The sequence below is a fragment of the Bubalus kerabau genome, chromosome 11 (genome assembly GCF_029407905.1).
Source record: "Bubalus kerabau isolate K-KA32 ecotype Philippines breed swamp buffalo chromosome 11, PCC_UOA_SB_1v2, whole genome shotgun sequence".
In the NCBI taxonomy this organism is placed as follows: Eukaryota; Metazoa; Chordata; class Mammalia; order Artiodactyla; family Bovidae; genus Bubalus; species Bubalus kerabau.
Window position 1 is genome coordinate 108,593,723 of NC_073634.1, and position 25,987 is coordinate 108,619,709.

Consider the following 25,987-nt stretch of genomic DNA (forward strand, 5'->3'; position numbering starts at 1 on the left):
TGTCTTCATTCCATTTGGGACAAGCGCTGTGCCCTCAAGGGGCTCATTTCTGTCTAGTTTAGCTGCCTTATTAACGGACAATCTTAAAGTCAAGTTGGTCACAAAGATGGTAAATAATAAATTGGGTGAAAATCACACCAGGAAAACTCTTAAGAAATCTGACACTTGAGAAACAAACTGAATAAAAGTCATTTCTGAGGCAAGAGTCTTTTTTATTAATTTTTACTGGAGTTTAGTTGCTTTACAATATCGCTCTAGTTTCTGCCATACAGCAAAGTGAATCAGCTCTGTGTATACGCAGATCCGCTCTTTTCTGGGTTTCCTCCCCATTTAGATGACTACAGAGCAGAGCTATACAGCAGATGCTCACTGGTCACCTGTTTTATACGTGGTAGTGTATATACGTCAGTCCCAAACTCTTGAGGTGAGTGATTTTAAAAAACAGTTTTACAGAAATAGACTCTCCAAGCCTGAATTGAGCGGGCAGAGTTATTACATTGACCTGGTCTGGGTGCTGTGTGTGCGTGGCTACGCTCACACGCATGAACTTTCACACAGCTCCATTCCACACGCTACGAGTTGGTCTTTGTATGTATGAAAGCAATGCTCACGATCAAAGCTGGAACAGTAGGAAGAGGTCAGCAGGGAGCCCGCAGCACCCCGGCCAGCCCCCGTGCGGGCCACTCTGCAGTGGAGGCCCCGCTGCTAACGGTGGCTGGCGCGTCCCGGCGTGAGACGCCACTCCATCGTCTCTTCTGCTGGCAGGCCGCGCCACGGCCACGGGGAGAGCCCACCTAGGCTCCACGCGGCCCCGCATCGTCCTCTCCAGCAGAGGCTCCAGGAGCACTGTGGTCAGTGCCCCCACCCCTCCTAACAGCCGGAAGGGGGAGTTGCTTTGCTAAATGAAGGATCGTCTTTGTGGTGATTAGCCCGCCTGGACTGTGACGGCAGCCTCGGGACACAGTCCTCGAGCGGGATCAGCAGGCCTCACGTTTCCAACGTGGCGAGGACACGCCCTTCATTGTCACACCAGCGGGCTAGAGTGCTGCATCCCAGGGGCTGTCAGGGCTCCTGGTGTGGGGCGGGGGCCGTGCCTCCTTTCATTTGAGTTTCTGTCATCGTGAAGGCGCTCTTCACTCTTTCAGGGAAAACAAACAAATAAGGGGGCGTCTGGCTTCTGCCACTCACACTGACTCTGGCCCCGGGGCCCCAGCTGCCTCCCTGGAGGTCACCTCTGTGCGGAGAGTGGCAGAGATGGGCTCAAGAACTCCCTGCTCCCCTCGACAGGAGGACAAGGGGAGGGCCAGAGGCCAGCAGTGACCACGAGGGGCCCCAGAGCCCGACCAGAAGCCCAGCCACCGCCCCAGCCCCTGCTCCCACCACTCACCCACCTGCGGGACAGGAGAGCTACTGGCTGTCCTTCTAGAAGCGTCAGACTGGGCTGAGCAGAGCTGCGCGGGGGGGGCCCTGCCTTGGGGAAGGGAGCCTTCATGGTGCCAGGTGGGTCCATTGCAGGAACCAGGGGAAGGTGGCCTGGGGGCTGATCCCAGGAGGCCCTGAACCCGCACAGTGAGAAGCCTGACTGGGGAACTAAACGCCAAGGTCGGCACCTCTTACAACAGGAGAGTTTCGATAAAACCAGCGCCCTTCCTCCGATGATGACCTAACAACACGCAGGAGACAGAGCTTCCTAAAAGTTAAAGTATAAACGCGTGCGCACGTGTGCACTGTGCCTCCACACACGTGTGCTTGTGTGTGTGTGTGCGCACAAGCCTGTGTGTATACACAGATATCTGAAGGTTGGTGGCTTCCAACAAGAAGTGAAGAAAGCCTCTCCCTTTCCAGAATTTGTTTATTATCCGTCACATCTTGGGCTTCTGATGGCCACAGGAATCTGTAATTCACACCCTCCAGGTCTTCAGTAGTTCTTATTTGTAAGTTTAGCCATTAAATTGGCAAACGGGTTAGGAAACCTCAGGGTGGCAATAGCCACCCTGGGTCTTATCTCCAAGCTGGAAACCATAAAAGCAACTTGACAGGTTTGGCTACACAAATTGAAAACTCAAGCATCACCAACAAAACAAACCAAAAGCTGAACCCAAAGTTCAAAGGAAAATGACAAACTGGAAAATAAGCGTGTATATGATGCAGACGGGCTCAACCCTAATGAGGAAAGCGCTGAGCAAGAAAAAGACACGCGCCCCAACAGAAAAATACTTAAAAATGCACACAGAACACATACCGGCAATTTTCCAAACGGCCAACAGTAATATGAAAAGATGCTCTATACCATCAGGAGGTAAAGAGATTAAACTCCAAGTGGAAAGGCTTGTTCTACCTGTGAGATTGCCAGAGACAACGGAGGACTCGAGCCAGCCCCAGAGGGTGGACGGTACTCAGCCGGGCCTTTCCGGAGGGTATTTTGGCCAAAATACAACCCAGTCCTTGGCCCAGCAGTGTCTCTTCTAGGAATTTACCTTTGGGAAAACTGAGCCGGCTTCCAGGGACACATCAGCAAAGATGTTCATTATGGCACTAGTTAAACCTGTGAAAACCCAAGCCAAATTATGTGGAGTCCCTAGTTCTGGCTCCTTAGATACTTTTCCCAAACTTTCAGTGATAAAGAAGTATTACTCTCCTAATGGGAAGACAGCGTTTATTAAACAATTTACTGAAGGATTAATTCAATGTTTGCATGGGTTTCTTGACACTTGGCCCCAGGCAGATAAGAAACAGCCCCCTTCTCATCCCTGTAGGAATAAAGCCTCTGATTTGTTTTCTCCTGTCCAGTTTCTGGCACTTTCTAGACAGGAAACAAAACCCAGTTCACCCTGAGAGAGGTCTAGGTCGGGGCCATGGAGGCTGGCACGGGGGGACAGAAGCACAGTGTTAGTCTTCCTTTCAATGTGCCCCTCACACAGGTGAGGGTCCACCCCACCGGCCCCAGGACCCTGAGGGGCAGTGGGACACCCCAGGCCTTGAGTGAAGATCTCTGAGCTGTTAGAAAAATCACTCAAACCCTGAGAGAACTTCAGGGCCACACGGTCAGTGAGGACCAGAGACCACCTGCCTTACTGCTGGGGGGGGGTGGGGCAGGGGTCCTAGAAGACAGTGCTCCCTCCCCCTCCCCAAACTGGCCAATGACAGGTGTGTCTTAACAGGCTTTCTCCTGCAGGGACGCCCATGCAGCCAGGCCCGGGGTACCCCAGCCTCCACCCGGCCTCCCCAAGGCCAGCCGGCACAGACTCAGGTGCTCAGAGACCCTGAGTGACAGGTGGGCCCTGCCCTGCCCCGCCCTCTGCTGCTCTGGCCCTGGGCTTCCACTGCACAGCAGGCCTGAACCCTGCCACCCAGCTTCCCTGCAGCAGGACTCTTGCCCCTGGGGGGCTGCTTATCCATCCGCGGCCCCTGTTCCTTCTCCCGAGGTGGAGGTGAAGCAGGAAGCGCAGACACAGCGGCATTTGGCAAAGGCAGCTGGAGGCCTGGGCAGCTTTCCTAGAGAGAAGGCTGGACGCGCAGCCCAGAGCTCGGGGTACTGGTAGGGGCGCGGGGGGCGGGTGAGTGGACGCAGAGGAGCCGGCGGCTTCCCGGGGGCCAGACTGGAGCTCTGTGCAGATTCAAGGAACCCCCTCCGCCAGCCCGGAGGAGGAGGGGGGCACGGCGCTAGGCACACAGCGGCGCCGGGCCGGGCAGGAGTTTGCAGTTAGGGCACTGACCACAGGAACAGCACCAGCCCCAAAGCAGCCCATCTGCGCGCCTGGCAGGGGCCCACACCCTCCCGGCCTGAACTTCGCACCCGGGACCGCGGAGGCAGGGCAGTGTCTGCCTACCCGGCCACCGACTCAGCGCCCATCAGTTGGGGGCCCCCGGGGAGAGGGGCCCCGCAGCGCCGGAGGGCCCCGCCTCTGGCCGGGAGCGAACGGGGGTCAGACCTCAAACCGACTACTCACTCCGAGCGCCCCGGCGCACTTCGGGGGCCGGCCGGAGACGGGAGGGGTGGGGCGTCTCCGGAGGCTCGGGCCGCCTCCAGGCGGGGCCGGCGAGGGGCGCGGGGCGCGGGCGCCGGGCGGGCGCGGGGGCGGCGCGCGGCTCCTGCGGCTCCTCCGCGGCGCGGCCGGCAGGTGGGCGCGCGCTCGCCGGGCGGGGGTCCGGCCGGGCCGCGCGCCTCCCCCGGAACTCGGCCGTGCCATTCCCATGATGCCCAGCCACCGGGCACGGCTTCCGGAGCGCGGCCGCCGCCGCCCCGCCGCCGCCGGTAGGTCCGGGGATGGGGCTCCGGGGCCGCCCCGCCCTGCGCGCGCCCCGCCCTCCCGCGCGCCCCCGGCGCCCACAGCCCGCCCCTCGGTCTGGGACCCCGCCGCCTCCCCGGGACCGACGCGGGCGAGGGCTGGGGGCCGGCGCAGGGCCGAGTGGGCGGCGGGGGCCGGGCCGGAGGGCGGGCGCGCAGGCCGCAGCGCGGCCCCAGGCCGCCGGGGAAGGGGCCGCCGCGGGCGGCGTGGACTCGGCAAGGGCCGGCTAGTCACCCAACCGCGAGGCCGGGGGTCGCGGCCACAGAGGCAGCTCCTGGTCAGGGCCCCCGTCAGCGCGCGCCCGCGTTCCTCGAAGCCGGCTGGGCGCGGGGCCCAGGTGAGGCCAGGTGAGGGCCGGCGGCGGGGGTGCCCCGCGCTCAGCCCTCCCGCAGAGATTGCGCCCCGCGTCCCGCCCCACGCAGCTTCCGGGAGGGTCCCCCCCGGCTTCCCGTCCAGCCCCTCGCCCCCAAACCACGGAGCCCAGAATATAAAGCCGGGGTGCAGCCCAACCCCTCCCTGCTGGAGGACCGGGTCGCTGCTCCGGGCGCAGGGATGCCTCCTGGCAGAGGCCGCGCTGGGGGTGAGCGCCCCCAGGCCGGGAGCAAAGGGCGGGCAGGGCCAGCCGAGGGTCTCGCCTTTCCTGCGGCCCGCCAGGCACAGACCGCGGCCATGCAGCTTTGCTTGGAGCCGTCCTTGCTGTGTTGTCAAGCCTCGCCTTCTGGCAAGCCCGGCCGAAATTCCAGCCCACGCCCACTTCAGGCCGGCAATCTGGAGAGGCCCTCCTGGGCTTTGTACCCTGACCCTCAGCTCCCTACCCTAGGGGACCAGCCAGGGGTGCACAGCTTGTGGGGAACCCAGAGCTGTGCTGGGCATCCGTGCAGGGATCCAGGCTTGTCTGGGGATAAGCATTAGTGAGGTTGTGCCCTCCTGGAGACAGGAGGTGTACAGAGAGGCCTAGGGCCCCCCTGCAAGGTTCAGACTCTGGCACCACGCGGCTTTGGGGCCCCCACAGTCACCCTCCAGACCTGGTTCTGGGGCTCTTGGGGTGCAGGCTGGCAGTCTGACAAAGTGGGAGCCCCCTGGCTTCAGCCCGCAGTCCCCCAAAGTACAGTTGAGGAGAGTTTTCCAGAATGATTCATCTTATGTAGACCATTGTTTTAAAGCCACACGCCAAGTTGTCGCTGGAGACACCCTCTGAATTTTTAACCTCATTCTTGGGCTAGATAATCTTGACAGTTCAGAAAACCACTCCCTGGGAGTCCGAACTTGAGACAGCATTTAGAAGCAGTGACCACGGTCAAGGTGAGGAGCGTTTTTCCGCCGCGCGCTCTCTGTTGCCTGGAGTAGAAGTCACTGCAGCCCAGCTCCGGGATCCATCCCCAGGCCTCTTCTTCAGACGGCACTGCTGTTCAGCCAGTTAACATTCCTGATCTAGACTCTTGAGAAGGCCCATGGGAATGTCTTGTGTGCTGTGTTATTTCACCAGGGCAGCTTGAATAATGACCACAGTGAGGTGGGCAAGGCCGGGTGGAAGAGCCCTCCCCCTCAGCGTTGTTGGCCCCCACTGTCCTTAGCAGGGGATCTCCTTGGAGGGTGGTGTTGCGGAAAAGACCACCTGCTGTCGTGGGGGCTCCATATGAGGACTTTGAAGTGGCTTCTCACGTCCCCAGCTATGCATGTCCTGGTACATCAGACCAATGGCTCAGGGGAGTTGGAACGATTAATTGTGGTTAACTGTATTTGGCCTCAGGGTAAGTTCTTCCAAAATTGAATTTCGAGCCCTTAAATTAATGCACTTTATTTCCCCCCAAATAGTTACCAGCTATAGTTTCAGCCTCTGAACTAAGTCTCTGATTCTCTTTAATCCTGACAGTCAAAAGTCTGTTTAAAAAGTGGGCCCAAGATGCTACAGAGTACACGTAGGGAGATGAAGACCCAGTCCTTGGACCGTTCTGCCAACGTTACACTGAACCTGGACTTGAAGAGAATCACAGGTAATTGTAGCAAATTCTTTGACGTTGAAGTTTCACTTTTTGAGCGTAAATATCCATAGCAAAGGACTTCCTTCTGAATTGGCCACACCCTCTGGTTAATCGCTGGTCACACCTGTTTGGGCACGTCTGTGCCTAGGTGGCCAGGCCAGGCTTTCTTGGAAAGGGCTGTGGTATGTAAACACGGGATTCTGTGCTCGTCAGGAAGAAAGCTCCTCAGGGAGAAGGATCTGCAGGGAAGCAAAGCAAACACCCGGGCCACTTCCGGCCACCCCCACCCCCAGGCTCCCAGGCAGCAACGGCCTTTCCCAGCACCATTTGGGGTTGGAACTCAATTTCCCTGCTTCCAGGAGCGCTGCCAAGCTCTCCTCTTGACTCTCGGTCGCTTTGCGTCCCAGTTTGTGGGGGGTCAGGAGAGGTCGGAGAGACGTGTTCAGAATTGACAGTTAATGGTGTATTTTGCGTCTTTCTAATCCGCTGTGTACAACCTGCGCTATGTCTCCTCCATGGTGGTGGTCCCAGACCTCCAGTGTAAAGGCCTCTGGGAGCAAGTCCTCACTGTGTTCCCAAGGGCAGCCCAGCGGTTCTGCCGGCCCAGCCACGTTTGGACTGAGATGCAGAAAGCAGAGAAGCCACACAGCGTGAGGAAGGGCACGTGACTGGGGCAGTGTCTGTGCTAATTACATGCAAATAGTCATACGGTCCCCTGAGATCATCCGGCAAATACACACTCAACCTTTTCCAATAAAAAGGCTTTTGTGTAAATAACTCTCCAAAGGTGTTAGGTGCTCACATCACGTAACTTCTCTTTTCAGGAGCTGCTAGTTTGTGTCAAGAGCCAACCAACCCGTGATGTGCCGCTGAGCCTGACTCCCAGTAGTCGACAGTTCCACCCGCCCAGAGGTTTTGCGCCTTCGTCCCGTCGCCCCCTCTTGACGACTTCGGAAGGTAAACCCCGCGTCTGCTCCTTCGCCGGAGAAGATGGACAGAGGGATGACGGAAGAAGGACACGCGTGTCAGCTTCCACGAGCTCGGCCCAGGGGACTTGGAAGCACTTTCTCATGAGTCTCCTCGGCCACCCGCCCTGTACAGCCGAGAAAGCTGAGGCCGGGGGGCCCGCGGCTGGCCGGACCTTCTCCAGGCCTACGGCTCCCACGCGACCTGACCCGGGGCACCCGCCCGGCGTGCCCCCCCACAGGATGTGAAGCGGGCAGAGAAGCAAAGCCCCGCCTCTGCACACCGCCCGCTAGGATGTTTCTCATGAACGCACCTCCTGTGCTGGCCCTGCGGTCCGCGTGGGAGGCCTTCGGCCCGCCGGGGAGCTGTAGGTTTCCCCGATGCTTCTCGGAGCCCAGAGAGGGCGTCTCGAGAGCGGCGGCGAGCGCCCAGGTGCAGATGGCCATCAGCAGGCTTCAGGGCGACGGGGCAGCCCTGGGCATGAGCGGCGACCATGCCCGGCCGGGAAGCCAGAGGGCGGAGAGGGGCCGGGGCTCCCTGCCGACTGCCAGCCCCACCTTTGCGGCCTGTGGTCTTGCCGCGGGTCTTGATCTGGAGGAGGAGGAGGCCTCCAATTGCCGGCCTCTGGTGCCGGATTCAGACAGCGACGACTCGGTGGACCGGGACATCGAGGAAGCCATCCAGGAGTACCTGAGGGCCAAGAGTGGGGCCGCCCCGCCGCCTGCAGCCGGGGACGCGGCCCGTCGCTGCAGACCAGAGCCACCTCTGAGCTGCGCCCCAGCCGCCCCGTGTCCCCCAAACCCTGCAGCTGGCCCCAGCCCTGTCCAGGGCTCCGCCTCCCCGCTCAGCGTGAGCAGTGACGACTCCTTCGAACAGAGCATCCAGGCAGAGATCGAACAGTTCCTGAGCAAGAAGAGGCTGCACGAGACCCAGAAAGGTGACCTCCCTGCCGACAGAAAGGCAGACCCCGGTGACAGCTTGGCCAGAGCGACCTGCAGGCCCGGCAGAGAGCAACTGCTGAAGGCACCGCAGCAGGACCTGCCGGGCACCGGCAAGGAGTTCGTCTTCCAGAAGCTGCCCAGGTCAGCGAAGCCCAGCACACTGCCCAGAGGCCTCAGGTGCAAGGTCGCCGCCGAGCCGGCTGCTGCTGCCACCGCGGGGCCCCCTGCAGAGGCTGCACCCGGTAAAGGCAGGGTCCGCAGGGGCGCAGGCTCCGCACGGAAGGGCAGGCAGCCAAGGAGCGTGGCCCTGGTGCACGAGGAGCCCGACTCGAGCAGCGACGACGGCATCGAGGAAGCCATCCGGCTGTACCAGCGGGAGCGGCGGAGGGAGGCCCGGGGCCACCAGGGGCCCCTGCCAACGGAGGAGAAGGGGCCCGTGGTCCCTGCTCACAGCCTGAGGGGCCCCTGGCCAGAGGCCCTCAGCAAAACCCCTGGCAAGAAGAAGCCAGCGGCCCCCAAGGCCACGGAACGCGGCCCGGACCCTGAGCACCCGCCCAGGCCCCCCAGGGAAACCACAGCTCCCGTGTCTCCGGGGAGCGCGGCTGCTGAGAGCCTGGGCGTGGACGGGTCCCCACGCCGGGCAGACACGTCTGCTGAGCTGATGTGCGCCGAGGCCATCCTGGACATCTCCAAGACCATCCTGCCAGCCGCCGTGGATGGTGGGGAAAGGCCCCCACCCGCCAGCCCGCTGCGCCAGGGCCTGGACGGGCCTGCCCGCCCCGACGGCGCCAGCAGCTCAGTGGACAGCGACGACAGCATTGAGCGGGAGATCCGGACGTTCCTGGCCCTGAGGGCGCAGCCGGGGGGCCCACTGCCCCGCACGGAGACCCGTGCCCGGCCTGCCCGCAGCCCGCCACTGCCGCCCAGCCTCAGCGCCCCAGCCCCCGACACTCCAGACCCGTCCCCGGGCTGCAGGAGGCGGCGCAGCAGGATGCCGTGCATGCCCAGGCGGCCCAGAGACACGGCCGAGACGCAGGACGCCCAGGACGCCGAGCGCGGCCGGGGCCGGGTGCAGCCTGGCCAGGGGCGAGCCCCCGAGGCCCCCAGAAGGGAGAGCGAGAGCCATGGGCCGCCTCTCCCCTTCAAGATGGGCGGACCGGGCGAGGAGCTCGGGGCCCCGGACCCGCTGGGAGCCGCACTGCCAGGCCCCAGGCAGACGGCCGAGGGGAGGCGTGGGGACACGCAGGTGAGCTCCGAGGAGAAGAGCAGCTCGCTGGACAGTGACGAGGACCTGGACACGGCCATCAAGGACCTGCTGCGCTCCAAGCGGCGGCTCCGGAAGCGGTACAGAGACCCCCGGGCTGGCTGCAAGAAGAGGGTCCGCTTCAGCACCACAGAGACGCAGTTCCTGGACAAACTGGGGGGCCTCCAGAAAGACTGGAGAGACCGAAGCCCCCACCTGCTGAAAAGCTGTCTCTCCAAGTCCAGAAGAGACAGCAGGGAGACCGCGGGGAGACCCCCGCACATCCCCAGCCAGGAAACATCAAGGGCAAAGGCGGACGGCTCAGGGCTGGAGGACGCGCCCCCGGGCCCCTCAGCGCCCTGGACCCGGGGCAGGGCCGCGCCCAGGGGCCTGTTCTGCAGGGAGTGGGAAGCCCGCGAGCCGCCCGGTGCCACCGGAAGCCCCAGCTCCCTGTCCGGCGACAGCAGCCCCGTAGACAGCGACGACAGCATTGAGCGGGAGATCAGGAGGTTTTTGGCCGAAAAGGCCAAGCAGCCCGTGAGCGGATCAGAAATTCCAGGAGCGGGCCCAGCCACCCTGGGAACGCCGACTGGGGCCAGGCCGCAGCTCCCGGGCCGGAAAGCACCGCCCCCCGGCCCAGCTACCCAGCCAGGCATGTGCACACGGAGCCAGAGGGTCAGGGGGGGCCCGCAGCCAGGGGCCGAGGGACCCCGGGGGCCAGGAAGAGCCCTCGCTGCAGGCGGGGGGAGCAGTCCGCACCCTGAGCAGCCCTGCCCCCCAGCCACCCTGGCCCGGTGCGAGGTGGTGCCTCCCAGGAGCACCAGCGGGCCTGCCCCTGCCAAAGGGCCGCCAGCTCCCAGGAGAAACGTCTGTGCCCCCAGAGACCCGGGCCCCAGGGGGCCCGAGGGGGTCGCAGGAGAGGGCACGTTCAGCCAGCTCCCGAGCCGCGCAGAGGCTGGTGCCCGGGCAGAGGGCCGCAGCTCACTGGCACGGACCCCGGGCTCCGAGCGGGACGGGGTGTCCCGGGCCGGCCTCGCCCTGCCCTGGCCCGACCTCAGCCCCCAGAGCCGGCTGCAGAGCACCTGGGTACTGGGCCCGGAAGGCAGGGATGGGGCTGCGTGGAGAGGGGGCCTCAGCGGCCAGAGGGAGAAGGGGCCGGGGAGCCAGGCCCGGGGCTCACCCAGCCTCGCCACAGACCCCCGGAGGGGCCTGCCCTTCGCCGGCTTCTCGCCTCTGCGCTCCACGCAGCTGTTCCATTTCGGGAAAAGCGTGCCCTGGGGCACCAAGCAGGCCGGCCTCTTCAGCCCCAGCCTGGGTCTGCCGCTGCAGGGCCCATCCTTCTCGGCCTTCCGGGAGGCCCAGGCCACCCGCAGCCCGGTGTTTGGAAGCCCGCGCCTGCTGGTGAAGGAAGGCGACCGCTGGCCTTGCAGGAAGCCCCGGGCAGGGCTCAGCCTGTCCGACAGGAGGGGGTCGGGGCCGGAAGAGAGTGTCCTGGACCTGCGGTTCGGGCGCAGGGGGCTGGACAGAGACGACGAGGAGCCGGAGGCCTTGGGCAGCGATGCCAGCGAGCTCAGCGACACGTCAGTGGAGGAGGGCGGCGGGCCCACGGCTCAGGGCCCGGTGCTGCAACTGTGAGCTCGGCGTGCACACGTGACCCACATCCACGCTCCTGATGGAACAGGGGCCCTGGAGGCCCCTGTGCAGCCTGTACATTTGTACACTAACGTGAAACCGTGTTTTTATTTAACAGAAGTGTCCTGGTAAATATGATTTTTGTAGCCTTTTTTGTAAATTATTTAAAGTGCTGTAAAAACTATTTCTGGTGAACGCCGTGGTTGGATTCTGCAGGGCGTTCCTCGCAGCGGTTTTCCGTGGTCTCCGCACAAGTCTTGGATCAGCGGACGTTCGGTTCCGCACATCCCCGTGCTTGGCGCTGACCGCTGGTGGGCACGGCCTGCTGCGACCCAATGCCAGCCTCGGGAAGGCAGCAGCCGGAGCCCTGCCCGAGATTCACCAGACACCGCAGCAGTCCCTGTCAGGGTGCTGCCGGGCAGCACTTCTCACATGAAAGAGCCCCCGCCTCCCCCACGGAGGCCCAACGGGGTCCTCAAGCAGAAAAGCGTTTCAAAGCACAAAGGCCGGCGAGCAAACCAGCCACCCGGGGCGCACATGGAGACCCCCAGTGAGACCGCCAGCCGGCCGTTCACACCTGGAGCCTCTGTTGTTCAGCGTCCAGGCCTCCTCAGTTCTGACACGAGTCCACCAGCTCAGTATACCACTTTTTATGCGGAAGCTGCCGTCCTTCACGTTTAATCACAGCTCCGGCCGGCCTCAGCCAGCCCGTGTGTTTCCAGTGTCCTCACCCTCATCGGTGCCCACGGAGCGGCTGGTGCCCGGAGTCCTGAGGACCGAGCCCCATGCCTGCTGGGGGCTGGGCGGGTTGGGGGTGGGCTCTGGCGGTGGGCCGGCGCACCCGTCCTTCCCGCGTTCTCTGTGTGTCTGCCTGGCGGTGCCGCGCACAGCTGGGACGAGCCTGGTGCCCTGTGCCTTCTGCTTCACAGCTGCGGCGGAGCCCACAGCCGAGCATGGACGTTCACACACCGTTGTCCAGCGAACTTTCAGCGGCCACCCGAGTGTCACGGCTCATCGGTGCAGCTGCGGTGGGCCTGGGGCGAGGTTTAAGTTGCAGCTGAAGTTGGCCGTTATTCTAACGTGCAAGTGAATTTTCACAGGTCGTGCCCCCGCCCTGGGTCTCAGCGGGAATACCCACTGGGGACATGTGCAGCACCTACAATGTCCGGGGTCAGACGCTGTGATGAGCAGCCCTGTGGATCCCATGACCCCCTGGTGCCCGCGTGGTGTGCATCTGATGTTTCCATTGGCAAATATTCATTCACTGAAGTGCTTCCCAGGAAATCAACTCATTAATCCATGCTTTAAATTGTATTTAATTTTAAAGGAGTGCTTTTAACACTTGACAACAAAAATCAGCTTGTTTTGTATATATGAACTGGGTTTTTTTAATGCTAATAAATCAAGCGCTGCTCACACCTCAACTGATGTGGTCTGTCCTCTGCAGAGTGGCCTTTGCAGGATGTGGACGTGAGGACCCAGTGTCCAGGACCTGCCGGGCTTCCACCCTTGCCATCGAGGACTGAGCCGTGGGCACCTCTCTGCTCCTGGCCCCATCGCCGCCCCCCAGGCCCTTCCCACCTTCCTCTGCCCCCGCCTCCCCCTCCCTGTTCTGGCTGCTTCCTGGGCAGTGCAGGCCATGCCTGGTTTTGACAAACTGGACATAGCCGTGATAGCGTGGGCCCATCCTTGGATTGCCCACAAGCCAGGCTGCATAAAAGCTCTTGTTTTCCCACCCTTCCCCCCCTCCACTGACATGGTCAACTCTGGCGCACCCTGGGGCCAAGGTGGTTAGTCCCCTGCAGCCTGTCTGCAAAGGGGGCTGGAGTGGCACTTGCCTGGTGGAACCCAGCTGCCAGTGCAGGGGACACGGGTTTGAGCCCGCATGCCTAGAGCCTGTGCCTCCCATTAAGAGAAACCACAGAAACGGGAGGCCCACGCGCCACAACTCGAGAAAGCCCGCACACAACAACGCGGGCCCAGCACAGCCAAAACCAATCGATTTCTTTCAAGAGGGGAGCTGCAGTGGCGGCGGGAGCATGTCTGAGGAGGGACGGCTTCATCCGCAGCCCCAGTCCAGCTCCCCCGCTGGTCCCAGCCCCACCGCGCGTCCGCGGGTCACAGCGCTCCGGGCAGCCAATGCACCCCCACCTGTAGGAAGAGGCTGGGAGGGCGTGTGGCCAGAGCAAGCCGAAAGTACCGAGACCTGCAGAGGAGGGCTTCCCTGGTGGCCCAGTGGTCGCCAATCTGCCTGCCAGTGCGGGGGACACAGGTCCACTCCCTGGTCGGGCGGGATCCCACCTGTCATGGAGCAACTAAGCCCGGATTCCACAGCTACTGAGCCTGAGCTCTGGAGCCCGGGAACCGCAACGACTGAAGCCCGAGCGCCCTAGAGCCGGTGCTCAGCAGCAGAAGCCACACACGGCAAGGAGAGGGCGGCCCCTGCACCCTGCAACTGGAGAAAAGCCTGCACAGCAACCAAGACCGGCCACAGCCAGAAAGAAATGATTTTTTAAAAAGGGGTGGGGACGTACAGTAAGTCCGACCCAAAGGGCCGCTCTCGCTTCCCAGTGAAGGGAGGTCGCTGGATGCTGGGGCCACAGGTTCACTCCCCTTAACACAAAGAAGGGGGAGAGACCCGATTTTGGAGGTGTCTGCTGCTCCGGGTTTCTGCAAGAACCACCCCATGTCAGAAGCCCTAACAGCAGGAATCGGGTGGGAGGAGGGGAGAGCCCTGGGGGTGAGCATCCAATGCTCACCACCCGCGTGTCCACACAGAGGTCGGGGTCTTCCTCGAGAGAAGTTGCTCCTGACTTTGTCACTCAGAATCCGAGTTGTCGACAGGTTTACCCAGGCACTGAGTTTAGTTGTTCTTTTTAATTACTGTTGCTATTTCGGCTCTGCTGGGTCTCCCTTGCTGCGCACGGGCTTCTCTGGTGGGGGCGAGCGGGGTCTCCCCTTGGTCACAGAGCTCAGGACCCTCGCTACGGTGGCCTCTCCTGCCGTGGAGCCGGGCTCCAGGCGTGCCGGCTCAGCCACTGCATCTCTGGGCTTAGATGCTCCGTGGAGTGTGGGATCCTCCTGAACTGGGGATCAGCCCTTGTGCCCTGCACTGGCGGGCAGATTCTTAACCACGAGACCGCCAGGGACGCCGCAGATACTCAGTTTAAATACCAGCACTTTATCTGCTCATGTAAAAAGCACTGCCACCTTGACCCCACCCCTTCCTCAAAATTAACGTTAGGGCCGGTGTAGACGGGGAGAAACAGCAACCAAGCCCACCCTCGCTGTCTGCAGACCACCTCCAGGGCAGCACCAGACAAGGCTGCCGGGGACGGAAACACATTATTTCTATTTCGAATCTTTGAGATCTCTGGTGTTTTGTGTGCTGGACAGAGGGATTTGTCTTCCCAACATCAACATATTTTACTATGTACTTGAAACCATTTATTCTAATTAACTGTAAATAAAAGGTGAAATATCACTGAAGAAAAATAGGGAAACAAATGAAAACACACTTTTAGAGTAAGAAGTTCCTAGTTTTAGGCCGACTCAGCAGCTAAATTAAGCGATGAGCAAAGTGCTGTGAAACTGTCAACGTTGCATGTAAGAGTGGAGCAGGGAGGCCCGATGCAGCATCTCGTGACTGGAGACAGGGTTCCTCTATGGCCATGCAGTTAATGTGATAATCAGTGGAAACTGGTGTTTGCTACCCTAAGTGTTTCGATCGCCTTTCCCGTAATTGCTCTGATTGGATTTAAGATTTTGAAAGATCTCGGCACCACGGTCAGAAGAGTGATGGGTGTGATTTTCTTCCCATTTTTCAACCAGCCACTCCGTGTGCTGTTACCCGGGCAGAAGGCACGGTCTTGTGCCGAAAGATTAGCCTGTCGATCCAAAGTCTTTTCCCTTCCCCCAGCACATAAAGACTGCAGTATGGTCTGTGGTCGCAGAGTCGGACACGACTGAGTGACTAAAAGGACAAATTTCATGATAATCACTGGAGTTCTTGCATGACTCGTGCAAACACTAGGAAGTCAGGGCGGGTCTATGGGGTCTGACGCTGATGACCTCGTCCCTCCCAGGACCCTCCCCCACCACCACCAAGGCGGGGGCCCAGGGCAGCCCCTCGGGGCCCTAATTCCCCATCCACAGAGGGAGGTGGAGTAAGACCTGCTGCAGGCACGAGCGCCGATGAGGCGACCCCGTCGAAGCCCTTTGAAGACCGTGAGCACACGGGTGGGGGACGCGGGGCCGACGGCGTCTGCAGGGGCCCGGCCCCAAGAGGGCGCGGGGACTGGGAGCCTGTGCCAGAGGCGGTGGGTGGCTTCTCAGGAAGACGGGTGTGTGTGTGATACAGAAGGTATTTCTGTCGTCCACCTTTCCAGACATTTATTCAACATACAAGAGTCTAACTTCCCATTAACTCATTAGCAACTGGTACAGAAACACTGGTGAGCGGCTATGAGAATTAATGAAAGCACTTCGCTGCCTGACTCTGATGCCGGAACTAGCTCACTGAAGCTCACGGGCGCACTGGCACCTGCTGTTTGTGGACGTCGGCGCGACCTGCCGGCCCAGCCTGGGCCCTGACCGTTGCGCGTGGTCCCGCCCCGGAGCGCACTGCTCACGGTCAAGGCTGCGGGGCAGACGGTCCCGGGGCCTGACAGCCGCGGCCGCCCTGAGGACTCCGCGTTTCTGGCCAGTGCAGAGGAGGCGGTGCTTCTCTTCTGTTGAGTTTCAAAACGACTGATGATGTATCCTTTTTTATCCCCCCTTTTGTATTTCAATAGAGGTAGAATGCAAAAGCATTCTGAGTGTTTTGGTACTTTTAGTGACAAGCTGTGAAAAATGCATTTTCAGTTTGATGCCTGGAGCCTGTGCTGGTTTTCCAGCAAAGGAAAAGGACAGGACCTATCAGTAGATCCTGGCTCCGGCCTCAGCTTTGTATCACTTCTATTAATGGGACGGATTTTCTCTAGAAACCGTTTCCATCGCAAACGGAACCTTAAGAATGTTGCTGAAATGTTTACTTTTGCTTCACAAACTTTTTAATGAAGAGATAACCGGCCTTGGTATTTCATTTCCTCCCAAATTAATACGTGAGTAAAAACTCTCTTTGGATAAAAACCTCGGTAAACAAGCAGCGTCAACAGCCTCTAACCATTTCGTCTCTCCGGTCCCAGCACCTCCCAGGGTTCCTGCAGTAAGTGGTCCAAGGGAAGCGGGACTGATGTCTAGAACGTACATTCTGTCGGAGAAAATGGTTTTAACGTTTAGTTGTGCGGCTGCTTCGGGCCTTGGTTCTGGCGGGGTGTTCGCAGAGCTTGTAGTTGTGCTGAGTGGGCTCCAGGGTCGGGGCACACCAGATAGAACCCAAGTCCCACCAGGGAAGCCCCCGAAAACGCTAACTGAGGACGGTCTAAACCATGGTAAATGTTGACCGAGAAGTGACTATATAGAGATAGGAATCCACTTACGTAGTTACCGCTCAGAGGCTCAGTCGTGTCCGACTCTTTGCAGCCCCATGGACCCTGGCCCGCCAGGCTCCCGCCCGTGGGGTTTCTCAAGCAAGAATCCTTTTTTCCTCCTGCGGATCTTCCCGACGTAGGGATCAAACCCGTGTCTCTTACACCTTGGCAGGATTTTTTACCACTGAGCCCCACCTGGGAAGCCCCATGTGGTTATCACCCACAACGGCCTTCCCTGGATGAACACAAGCAGGGAGCCCCCTCGCACACATCGCCCCTCAGCAACAAGCGGCACTCGCCAGCCTTCTTTCTGCCTCCACCTGGGCCTTGTTCATGGCCAGAGAGTGCTCAGGGTCCAGGGAGTGCTCAGGGTCACTCCAAGCCTGGCCTGGGCTCTCCCAGTCCCACCTGGAGCCTTCCCCGCTCCAGGGCACCCCTACTCCCTCACCGGCTCTCGTCCATACCCCGGGCAGGGGGTCCAGCCCTCCCCCCGCGGCCCAGCAGCCTACTAGAGAACAGAAAACCCCCACAATGTGTCATGAGCATAAAAACAAAGATGCATCCAGATTAGGACGCAGGTGGAGCGCTGCAGGCCTTCCCAGCATCCAGGCCGAGCTCGGGGTCTCAGGACGCCCAGCGCCCTGCGCCCGGATTACAGATGAGTCAGGAACTGAGGCCATGGCAAGAGTTTTAATGGAAAGTCAAGCCATCAGCTCTTTTTCCTCTCAGGCGTAAAACAGAGAAAGCACAGCATCGCCGCCCCGTCTGCCTGCTTATCTAGAAAGGAAAAGTGTTTTCGGGAAAAGTGGCCAAGTGTGTCCCTTTACGTCTGGGTGAACCATCGAGGACTAGGGCGGACAGCCGTCCGGAGGAGCCGGGAGGCGCCTCAGTCACAGATGGACGGCCTGCAGACCCTGTAGCTGGGGTGGAAGTTGAGCCGGTCGTAGGAGGTGATGTAGTTGTCAGGGCCTGTCACAATGCTCTTCTCCATGTAGACGTTGAGAGTGTTGTTCTGGAACATTCCGCCCACTGCAACTTGTCTAGAAAACTTATACGAATTTGGATAGAACACCTTCTGGAAGTGAGAAGGGGACACAGGTTAGTGACACGTGGTGACACCCGAGCAATCAGTCATCAGGCACTTGTGAAAGAAAAATAAGGATTTGGGAGAAAATGTTGTTTCTAAAACTAGAAAACAGAGAGGCCGAGGGACGGGGCGGGGTCAGGGAGCGGGTTTGCAGGATGGCCTCGTTTGCCCCTGGACTTCCCTGGTGACTCGGTCGGTAAAGAATCTACCTGCGATGAAGGAGACCCAGGTTCGACCCCTGGGTCGGGAGGATCCCCTGGAGGAGGGAATGGAGACTCACTCCAGTGTTCTTGCCTGGAGGATCCCACGGACAGAGGAGCCTGGCGGGCTGCAGTCCATGGGTCACAAGAGTCGGACACGACTGGGCGACTGAACCACCAGCACCGCCCCGGTTTATGCCTAACGCCAGGGAGTCATGACGAGTGGCGCCTCCCTCCGCCCCTACGTGGGCTGTAACAGCCGGGCGAGGCAGTGCCATCCCGGGTCTGGCTACAGGGGGGCAGGCCGAAGCCATGCCCAGCTCTGCTTCTGCTGACTGCAGCCAGGGCAAGTCACTGCGCCTCTCTGAACCTGAGCTTTCTGTGGAAAAGAAGTGGCGCGAGTAGGTTTCGGCCTTGACAGGGAATCAGAATCTTTTGCAAAACCTTAGAACCATTCTGAGGGCCCCAGCCCACTCGCCGAGGGGGCTCGGGAGGGGCTGCCCTTGCGGGGCAGGGTTGCCGTTTGGACACGGGGGTGCTGCCGGTGTGTGCAGGCACCCAGGGGTGGCAGTCATTTCAGCAATCCAGCATCGCCAGGTGACCTGGGCGCCTCTGACGGAAAGGGCCTGGACCACTGCGGGACAGGTGGCCCATTCTAGAGTGCCCCTGTGTCAAGAAGCCCACCTGATATTCTATCTCCTCGACACGAAGCAAATGCAAAGAAAAATGGCCTTCAGTGTATTCTGGAGGGTTTTTTAGATGTTTTGTTTTGTCTGGTGTGTGTGTGTGTTTATTTTTTGGTGTTTTGTGTTTTGTTTTGCTTTGTTGGTTTTTGGAGGTTTATGGGCCATGCTGTGCAGCTTGCTGGATCTTAGTTCCTTGACCAGGGATCGAACTTTCGACCCCTGCGATGGAATCATGGAGTCCTAACCACTCGGCCTCCAGGGCATTCCCCGGGCACTTATCTTTCAGAGCAGCAGCTCCCACTCGCCTCCCTGCAGCACACACAGCTGCCGTGGTGCGTGTGTCTCACAGCGCAGCGCGTGTAGAGTGACTGAGCTAGTGTGGGCGGGTTCTCATTAACCAAGTCCACACCACACGCTCAGGTCCACTTTTCGAGCTATACGTTCTGGGTTGTAGCAAATGAATAAGGAACGACGTGCATCCATCATTACGGTGTCAGGAAGAATAGTTCCCTTCAGTCTATGTTTTAAAGTGCAAAACACGCATTTTTATTTTCTGTTCCCACACAGGAAGGAAACAGTCCTGCTCGATGAGCCCAGCAGCCACACTCAGGCCAGAAACTGGAAACCAGGCTCCTGATAGAGCAGGTCGACAATGAGCAGGAAAAGCGCCTGCTAAACCTGCCTCGTGAGAAGCCCATGCTTCACGCCCCACTGCCTCCGCCTCGTAAGACCGGCACACGGCCTTTGCATGAAAGCAAAACATCCAGGGCTGTGTTAGTGAGCATGGGGGTCCTTTGCATGGAAATACCTGATCCCTTGGCTTTGGGAGCATGACCTTTAGTGCTCTGGAAACTTTCTAGGTAAACAATCTCTTTTTTGTTAAGAGCTGTACTCTTTCAAGCAAAACAAGTAAAGAAGCGATTATCCAGCTCTTTTTAAATGAGGAATATCTGGGGGCTCAGTGGTAGAAAACCCGTCTGCCAGTGCAGGAGATGTGGGTTCGCTCTCTGGTCCAGAAAGACCTCACATGCCTCAGAGCAATTGAGCCCGTGATCCACAACTACTGAGCCTGTGTCTAGAGCCCGGGGCCGCAACTGCTGAAGCCCGTGCGCCTAGAGCCTGTGCTCCGCATCGAGGGGCCACCGCCGTGAGCAGCCCACACTCGCCCCAACCAGAGAAAAGCCCGTGCAGCAACAAGGGTCCAGCAGAGTTTAAGTCAAATACATAAACCACGATTTTTTTTAAAAAATGAGGGATATTTTGGAAGAAAACCAACGTGGCCCCCAAGGCGGGTGGTCCGCTGTCTGGGGTCCCCGTGGGTGGCTCACACCAGCCCACCGGCCCTTCTCCTGGACGCAGCAGGGCCGTCGGAGGACTCGAGGAGGCCCCCTGCCGTGTGAAGTCGATCAAAAAGGACTCAGCTTCCCCAAAGGCGCGCGGACTCCAGTCCCTTTGCAGCCCGAGCTTTCACCACCCGCTGCTGCCTCTTAGGGTCCCAGGTTAGGTGTCACTCCAAAACGAAAGCAGTCCTTCATTTATGTGCCTCAAAACCTACTGCCTATAAGAGTTGGCTCGTACGAGTGAATGGGGCCAGTGCATTGGGATGTTGTAAACCAGTCTACAGGCTTCCCCGTTGGCTTAGCTGGTAAAGAAGCCGCCGACCAATGCAGGGGATGCAAAAGACCTGGGTTGGATCTCTGGGCTGGAAAGATCCCCTGGAGGAGGAGATGACAACCCGCTCCAGGATATTCCTGCAAGCAAAATTCCAAGGACAGAAGAGCCTGGCAGGCTACAGTCAATGGGGTCCCAAAGAGCTGGACACAACTGACCAAAAACATACATACGAGCAGGCCTACCATGTTCCTTTCCCGGCCTTTAAAAAGTGTTTGCTAAATTCATTCACTCATTTATTTCTACCCTGTCATGTTCCAAAAAGATGTGAGGTGACCCCTTTCCATTTGTGATGTTGGAACTCCGGACACCCACCCACGGACCCCCCTCCAGAGCCTTTCCTTGCTTCCTCCTTACCGGCATCTCGTGCACAGTGGGGGCTCGGCTACCATAAGCTTGGTTACTGGTCCTGTACACTGAGGGGGGCTCCTTGGTCCTGGCAGATGAAAAGAACACTTTATTTTCCACTCATTTGTTCTAAGTCTGCCCAAGCCACAACTTTACCGTATCAGGTTGACAGAGCTTTGTAGGCGCGCAATGCAGCCGTGAACCTGGGCTCCTGTGGGGTGCAGGGCTGGTCTTCCTGGCAGGTTCATTCAGCCTCCCGTGACCCCTCTGCAGACCTCTGCCAAAGCCATAAAGAACTCCCAGGTGGAAAGTGCTGCCCCTCAGCCCCAGCAAGACCGGGGCGAAATGACAGCATGGCCCAGGTGGGCGTGTAAGTTGGGATCTGTGACTCAGCCTCCAGACCTGGGAGGCCGGGGCTGTGGCGCCCCTCCACTTCTGAGCCTCCAGGAGAAAATGTTCCTGCTGCCTCCAGCCCTGATATCAGCTAGTGGTACAGCCGTGTAACTGAGGGGCTGTGGGCTCCGACACCCCAGCTCTGCCTCATACTAACTATGGTCAAGAGCGTATCTTTCTACCTCCCAGCTTCATTTCCCAGCTGGGAAATGAAGATGCTAACAGAGCCGATCCCGGGGGCTTGTAGAGGGGCTAAGTGGGGGTCAGGAAAGGCACTCAGCCTGTCTTAGAGCCCGCAGGGCGCGCGCCCCTCAGCAGCCCGGTGATGAGCGCGTCGCCCGCGCATCTCCAGCAGACCACCCTCTCCTCCTCTCGGACAGGACAGCAGGCTGACCTCGCCCTAGGGGTGTGGCCGCGATCTGCCCGCGTGCTGACGCCCCGCCCACCGCCCGTGCGGGAGGCCCGCCGCCTCCACCTGCACCTCCAGGGTCCCGTGATGGTGTCCGCCGACCCCGCTTTCGACTCTGGGGTCAGGCTGGGGCCTGTGGGCTGAGCCGAGCGCAGGCCCAGCTGGGCACCTGGCTGCCCGCCGGACCAGGAGCACTGGTCTTTCCTCCTTGCACGCAAGGCAGACCCTGAGCGGACTCCCGGGTGCTCACCTGTAGCCCCGAAACCAGGCCGGGTTGTTGAACCTGGCCGGCAGGTCCTCGCTCACGCGGTACCAGTCGCTGGTTTTCTCCGGCGGGGGCCCGGCCTTGGGCTCCTCCGGCTCCGCGCACGCTTGGGGGTCCTCCTCCGACATCCCGCCTCGGTCGCCCCGCGCTCTGGGGGCACAGAAGGAGCGGGCGGCGGCGCGGCGTCCTGTTACTGAGCGACGGCCCGGCCACCCGATGCGCGGGCGGGGTCCTTAAAGGCGCCGCGACCCCCGGGCGGGAGCCACCCACCCCCGCCCCCGCCGGCGGGTTGGGCAGAAGTCCGAGTTCTAGAAGCTTCCTTGGCAAGCCCCGAGGCCCTGGCCTGGCTGTGAGAATAAGGGATCACTTGCTGGGGCTGCAGTGCGGAGGCCCCTGTGCTCTGAAGCCACCGGCGCGAACGCACGCCACGTTTCCCCAAACGCGGGGCGGGTCTCGGGGCACCGAAGACCCCGGCCTAGGTTCATCAGTGGGGCTCGGTGCTCCAAGGCCGCTCTGCTGCGGGGACCCGGCGCTCACCGCGCGGGCAGGGCTGCGCCCTGACCCCCGCACTCCGCCTGCAGACTCGCCGGTACCCTGGGTCTGAGGCTGGACAGCACACTGGACTGACCTGATGGAGCCCTTCTAAGCCACATATTGCTGTAAGAACTAGCCGGACGGGATCGCGGCCCCCCTGCCCGGCGGGTACCCCCGGACAGCGTGGGGCTCCTCGGCCGCCCGGCCCCGTGCAGGGAGGGGGCGAGGACGCCGGGACGGGGGACGGGGCGGGGAGACGGGCCCCCAGGCCCCGCGCCCGATCGGACCACGGACCCTGGCCGCCACGCCTTCCCTGCGGTTCCGCCCGGGCGGGCCTGGGGTACGGCTCCCCGGGGACCGCGCGCTCGGACTCGGGGCAGCCGGCGGCGGCGCGCCGGGCTTCCGGACGAGGCGGCGGCGGCGGCGCAGTGGCACCTCCGGGCCTGCGGGCGGCGCTGCGGCGGGGGCGGCGCGGGCCCCGGAGGGAGGAGGAGCCGCTCGTGCGGCCGCGCCGCCGGGCCCCGTCCTGCGTGCGTGCGTGCGTGCGTCCCTCAGTCGTCCAGTCCCCGAGTCCGTCCGCCCGGATCCGCGCCATGGTGTCTGGCGCGATGCTGCCCCGGCTGCTCGGAGCGGGTGAGGGGCCCGGGGTGGCGGGCGCGGCGGGCACCCCTCCGGGGCGGGGCGGGCAGGGTGTGGAGCGCGCCCTGAGTCCGCTGTCCGCGCAGGTGTCCGGGCGGCGCCCCGAGGCCGGGCCGCGCCGAGAGGCAGGACGCTGGGGAGCGCCGCGGTCGCCGCCGCCCGCGAGCCCGAGCGCGACAGCGGTAAGCGGGCCCTCGGCCCGGGGGATCCGGCGCCTGGGTCTTCGTGCGGCCCCGGGGGGCACGGGCCCCGGGGAGGGTGCGGCCCCGGGAGGGGGCGCGGGCGCGGGAGGGAGAGCCCCACGCGCCGCACGCGCTGCCACCGAGCGGGCCAAGGCCGGCGGGCCCCGAACTGCTGCCTTGAGGGAGTTTCTGCGGGCGGCCGGCGGGACCACGGGGCCCGCAGACACAGACGTCGGCCGGCTTCTTCCTCTTCTCCGAGTGGGCACCTGGCCGGGTTTACCTGGGAGCGAAACCATGGTCAGATCTGGTCTCCCCGCCCCGAGCCTCCGCACAAGCCGCGGGGGGCCCTGCATCTGCCGCCGCCCTCCGCAGGCCCCAGGCTCTGGGGGAGCCGGGACCCAGGGCCTGCATGCTCTCCACCTCCCCGCCCAGATCTCAGCGCCCGGATCCTGAGCGAGCCCCTCAAGCATGCCGACTTCTTTAACGTCAAGGAGCTGTTTTCCGTGCGAAGTCTTTTCAACGCCCGGGTGCACCTGGGCCACAAGGCCGGCTGTCGGCACAGGTGGGCATGGGTGGCTGTGGCTCGTCCAGGGCGCTCGGGCCCCTGCCTTGAGGTCCAGGCCTCCCTCTTCAGTTTGTTTTCAGAGAGTGTACTCCCCTTTTCCTCCGTAGTGGATCGTGGAGTCCCTGGGAGGGACAGGTGCTTATTCTCAGAATCAGCTTGCTCCTCCCCCCAAAGCCTCCCGTGGGGCTCATGGTCCTCGGCAGGGGCAGGGCGGCTGGTTATAAGTTCTGTAAGCCGGCGATGGATGGGCGCTGGCAAGGCCACCCTCTGGGAGGGACGTCCCAAGGCCAGGCTGAGGAGCAGTGACTGGCCGTCCTTTTCAGGTGGCCGTTGTGAGGGCCTGGTTGAGAGTGAGCTGGTGGGGCGCTGCAGAAGTTCAGGGAAGGGGGTGGCCCAGCTGCTTGGGCAGAGCCGCAGCAGTGGCTGGGCCTGGGGTGACCAGGGGGGAGCTGAGCAGAGCGGGTGTCGGCGTTCTTCACGTTAGAAGCTTGGGTCCCGAGCGGGGTGACGCTTTGGCCACCCCAGGGCAGTGTCACACAGGTGCTCTCGGAGGAAGCAGCCTGGACCGGGGGAGGCCCTGGGCAGGAGCCCGGGTGACTGGCATCCCAGAGTCTGGGGGAGGAGGAGGGGCCGGGAAGTGAGAGGGCGCGCCGCTGGGGGTTCTTCCCAGAAGTCTCCCGCGCTGAGAGCGGCTGGGCCTATGGGGCCTTGGGCAGCGTCTGCGGGGAGGACAATCCAGACGACAGTGAGCAGGAATGTGAACAGGGTGGGAGAAGACGGAACATGAGTGGACAGTCTGGCACCCGGCCCCTCTGTCCAGGCCTGCAGGTATGGGTCACAGGGTTCCCCTCCGAGGCCTGGCTGGTTCCTGCTCCAGCCAGCACCCCCGCCCTGCTGGTCCCCCGGCCCTGGGTGGTCTCCACGGTAAAGCCGTAATAACAAGGGTGGCTGCCAGATAGGCAGCCCTAGGCAGGACACTGGATGTCACGTGTGAGCGTCCAGACGTCCCTGTGGGGTCCTTTCTGTTAGGGTCACCACGTGGCGAGGTGCAGGTTCAGAGGGTAGAGTTCTCTTGTCCAAGACGTGGACACGGCCTGCAGCCCAGCCTGCCCTGTTGGTCCAGCCCCCTGACTGCCCCTGGTGGTCACTCCTGGGCGGGGTTCTCACTGTGTCGTCATGGTGAAGGCTGCAGACGGTACCAGCCCTGGGGGTGTGGGGGGAGGTGGCCCGGGCGGCTCACGCTGGCCGTGTGTCCGGGAAGGCTGCAGACGGTACCGGTCCCAGGGGGGTGGGGGGAGGTGGCCCGGGCGGCTCACGCTGGCCGTGTGTCCGGGAAGGCTGCAGACGGTACCGGCCCCGGGGGGGTGGGGGGAGGTGGCCCAGGCGGCTCACGGTGGCCGTGTGTCCGGCAGGTTCATGGAGCCGTACATCTTCGGGAGCCGCCTGGGCCAAGACATCATTGACCTGGAGCAGACGGCCACGCACCTGCAGCTCGCCCTGAACTTCACAGCCCACGTGGCCTTCCGCGGGGGCATCATCCTGTTCGTGAGCCGCGCCCGGCAGTTCTCACACCTGATTGAGAGCACGGCCCGGAGCTGCGGTGAGTACGCCCACACGCGCTACTTCAAGGGCGGCCTGCTGACCAACGCGCCCCTCCTGCTGGGCCCCCAGGTCCGCCTGCCGGACCTCATCATCTTCCTGCACACGCTCAACAACGTTTTCGAGCCCCACGTGGCCGTGAGGGACGCGGCCAAGATGAGCATCCCCACCGTGGGCATCGTGGACACCAACTGCAACCCCTGCCTCATCACCTACCCCGTCCCCGGCAACGACGACTCGCCCCCGGCCGTGCAGCTCTTCTGCCGGCTCTTCCAGACGGTGGTCACCCGGGCCAAGGAGAAGCGCCGGCAGCTCGAGGCCCTGTACCGGCTGCAGGGCGCCCCAGGCCCCCACCCGGCCGACCCCGCTGCCCCGGGAGTGCAGGTCAGGCTGGGCGTGGGCCACTCCCCCTGACCCGCCCAGCCTCCTCCCGGAGGAAGGAGCAGCCTTTCCCGAGCTGGGAGCACCTCCAGACCTTCCAGGCTTTGGGCCCCTGCTGCTAGGAACTGCACTCAGCAGTGGCCCGCCCAGGGGGCTCACCCGGCAAGGGGCCTGTCCGAAAAGGACCCCTCGGAAAACACCGTCTCCCCGGAGTGTGAAGCCCTTGCTTCCACCCTGAGATGAGCCCCCATGTTAGGCGTGTCTGCACAGCGGGTCGACCCTTCTCACGACCTGGGTCGGGCTGTGCAGCCACCTGGTTACAGGGGCTGTTCTGTAACATGAGGCTGCAGGGTGAGCACTTCAGAGGATCCCGTCTGGGCTGGGCCAGGCTGGGCAAAGCAGACAGCATGGTTGCTTCAGAAATAAAGCTTGGGTCTGGGCGGGGTGGGCCCTGGCCCCACAGTCTGTTCTTGGTGGTCTCTCTGCATCAGCGCCCACAGGGCA

The 25,987-nt window shown here is 61.8% G+C and overlaps 4 protein-coding genes across 7 annotated transcripts; 2 read left to right on the forward strand and 2 right to left on the reverse strand.

The window, feature by feature from the left end:
* Positions 1-200: 200 nt before the first annotated feature.
* On the reverse strand, positions 201-5,979 carry LOC129623881 (translation initiation factor IF-2-like). The gene is made up of 5 exons (XM_055541784.1): positions 5,952-5,979; positions 4,373-4,609; positions 3,951-4,307; positions 2,478-2,545; positions 201-1,138 (listed from the first exon to the last, which is right to left on the reverse strand). Exons 1-5 carry the CDS (start codon positions 5,977-5,979, stop codon positions 1,025-1,027), a joined length of 804 nt encoding a protein of 267 aa, XP_055397759.1. The 3' UTR covers positions 201-1,024.
* On the forward strand, positions 3,972-12,477 carry PPP1R26 (protein phosphatase 1 regulatory subunit 26). 3 transcript variants are annotated; one of them, XM_055541609.1, is made up of 3 exons: positions 3,972-4,255; positions 6,163-6,283; positions 7,096-12,477. In XM_055541609.1, exon 3 carries the CDS (start codon positions 7,532-7,534, stop codon positions 11,054-11,056), a length of 3,525 nt encoding a protein of 1,174 aa, XP_055397584.1. In that variant the 5' UTR covers positions 3,972-4,255; positions 6,163-6,283; positions 7,096-7,531; the 3' UTR covers positions 11,057-12,477. The 3 variants fall into 3 exon arrangements, with proteins under 3 accessions (XP_055397584.1, XP_055397586.1, XP_055397585.1); XM_055541611.1 differs by lacking the exon at positions 3,972-4,255 and adding an exon at positions 4,273-4,626; XM_055541610.1 differs by lacking the exon at positions 3,972-4,255 and adding an exon at positions 4,684-6,040.
* Positions 12,478-17,195: 4,718 nt separating this feature from the next.
* On the reverse strand, positions 17,196-22,530 carry PIERCE1 (piercer of microtubule wall 1). 2 transcript variants are annotated; one of them, XM_055541614.1, is made up of 3 exons: positions 21,569-22,530; positions 20,526-20,604; positions 17,196-17,596 (listed from the first exon to the last, which is right to left on the reverse strand). In XM_055541614.1, the coding sequence occupies exons 1-3, from the start codon at positions 21,709-21,711 to the stop codon at positions 17,411-17,413; spliced, it is 408 nt and encodes a 135-aa protein (XP_055397589.1). In that variant the 5' UTR covers positions 21,712-22,530; the 3' UTR covers positions 17,196-17,410. The 2 variants fall into 2 exon arrangements, with proteins under 2 accessions (XP_055397589.1, XP_055397588.1); XM_055541613.1 differs by having other exon boundaries at positions 17,196-17,599.
* A 10-nt stretch (positions 22,531-22,540) lies between these two features.
* On the forward strand, positions 22,541-25,948 carry MRPS2 (mitochondrial ribosomal protein S2). The gene is made up of 4 exons (XM_055541612.1): positions 22,541-22,750; positions 22,843-22,938; positions 23,371-23,500; positions 24,916-25,948. Exons 1-4 carry the CDS (start codon positions 22,711-22,713, stop codon positions 25,514-25,516), a joined length of 867 nt encoding a protein of 288 aa, XP_055397587.1. The 5' UTR covers positions 22,541-22,710; the 3' UTR covers positions 25,517-25,948.
* The last annotated feature ends 39 nt before the right edge of the window (positions 25,949-25,987 follow it).

Bases quoted from the DNA above. Each gene is read 5' to 3' on its own strand.
- PPP1R26 (XM_055541609.1), top strand. From the start codon at position 7,532: ATGTTTCTCATGAACGCACCTCCTGTGCTGGCCCTGCGGTCCGCGTGG.
- LOC129623881 (XM_055541784.1), bottom strand. From the start codon at position 5,979: ATGTACCAGGACATGCATAGCTGGGGAC. The intron at 4,308-4,372 runs GTCCCGGGGAGG...GGCGCGCGGGAG, and splicing joins CCCAGCCCTCGCCCGCGTCG to GGCGGGGCGCGCGCAGGGCG. The intron at 1,139-2,477 runs GTAAATTCCTAG...TTTCCCTGAAAG, and splicing joins CCGGCTCAGTTTTCCCAAAG to AGTGAAGAGCGCCTTCACGA.
- MRPS2 (XM_055541612.1), top strand. From the start codon at position 22,711: ATGGTGTCTGGCGCGATGCTGCCCCGGCTGCTCGGAGCGG. The intron at 22,751-22,842 runs GTGAGGGGCCCG...CTGTCCGCGCAG, and splicing joins GCCCCGGCTGCTCGGAGCGG to GTGTCCGGGCGGCGCCCCGA. The intron at 23,501-24,915 runs GTGGGCATGGGT...TGTGTCCGGCAG, and splicing joins AAGGCCGGCTGTCGGCACAG to GTTCATGGAGCCGTACATCT.
- PIERCE1 (XM_055541613.1), bottom strand. From the start codon at position 21,711: ATGTCGGAGGAGGACCCCCAAGCGTGCGCGGAGCCGGAGGAGCCCAAG. The intron at 20,605-21,568 runs GTGAGCACCCGG...TTCATCTGCCAG, and splicing joins GCCTGGTTTCGGGGCTACAG to GACCAAGGAGCCCCCCTCAG. The intron at 17,600-20,525 runs GTAAGGAGGAAG...TCTCACTTCCAG, and splicing joins CCACTGTGCACGAGATGCCG to AAGGTGTTCTATCCAAATTC.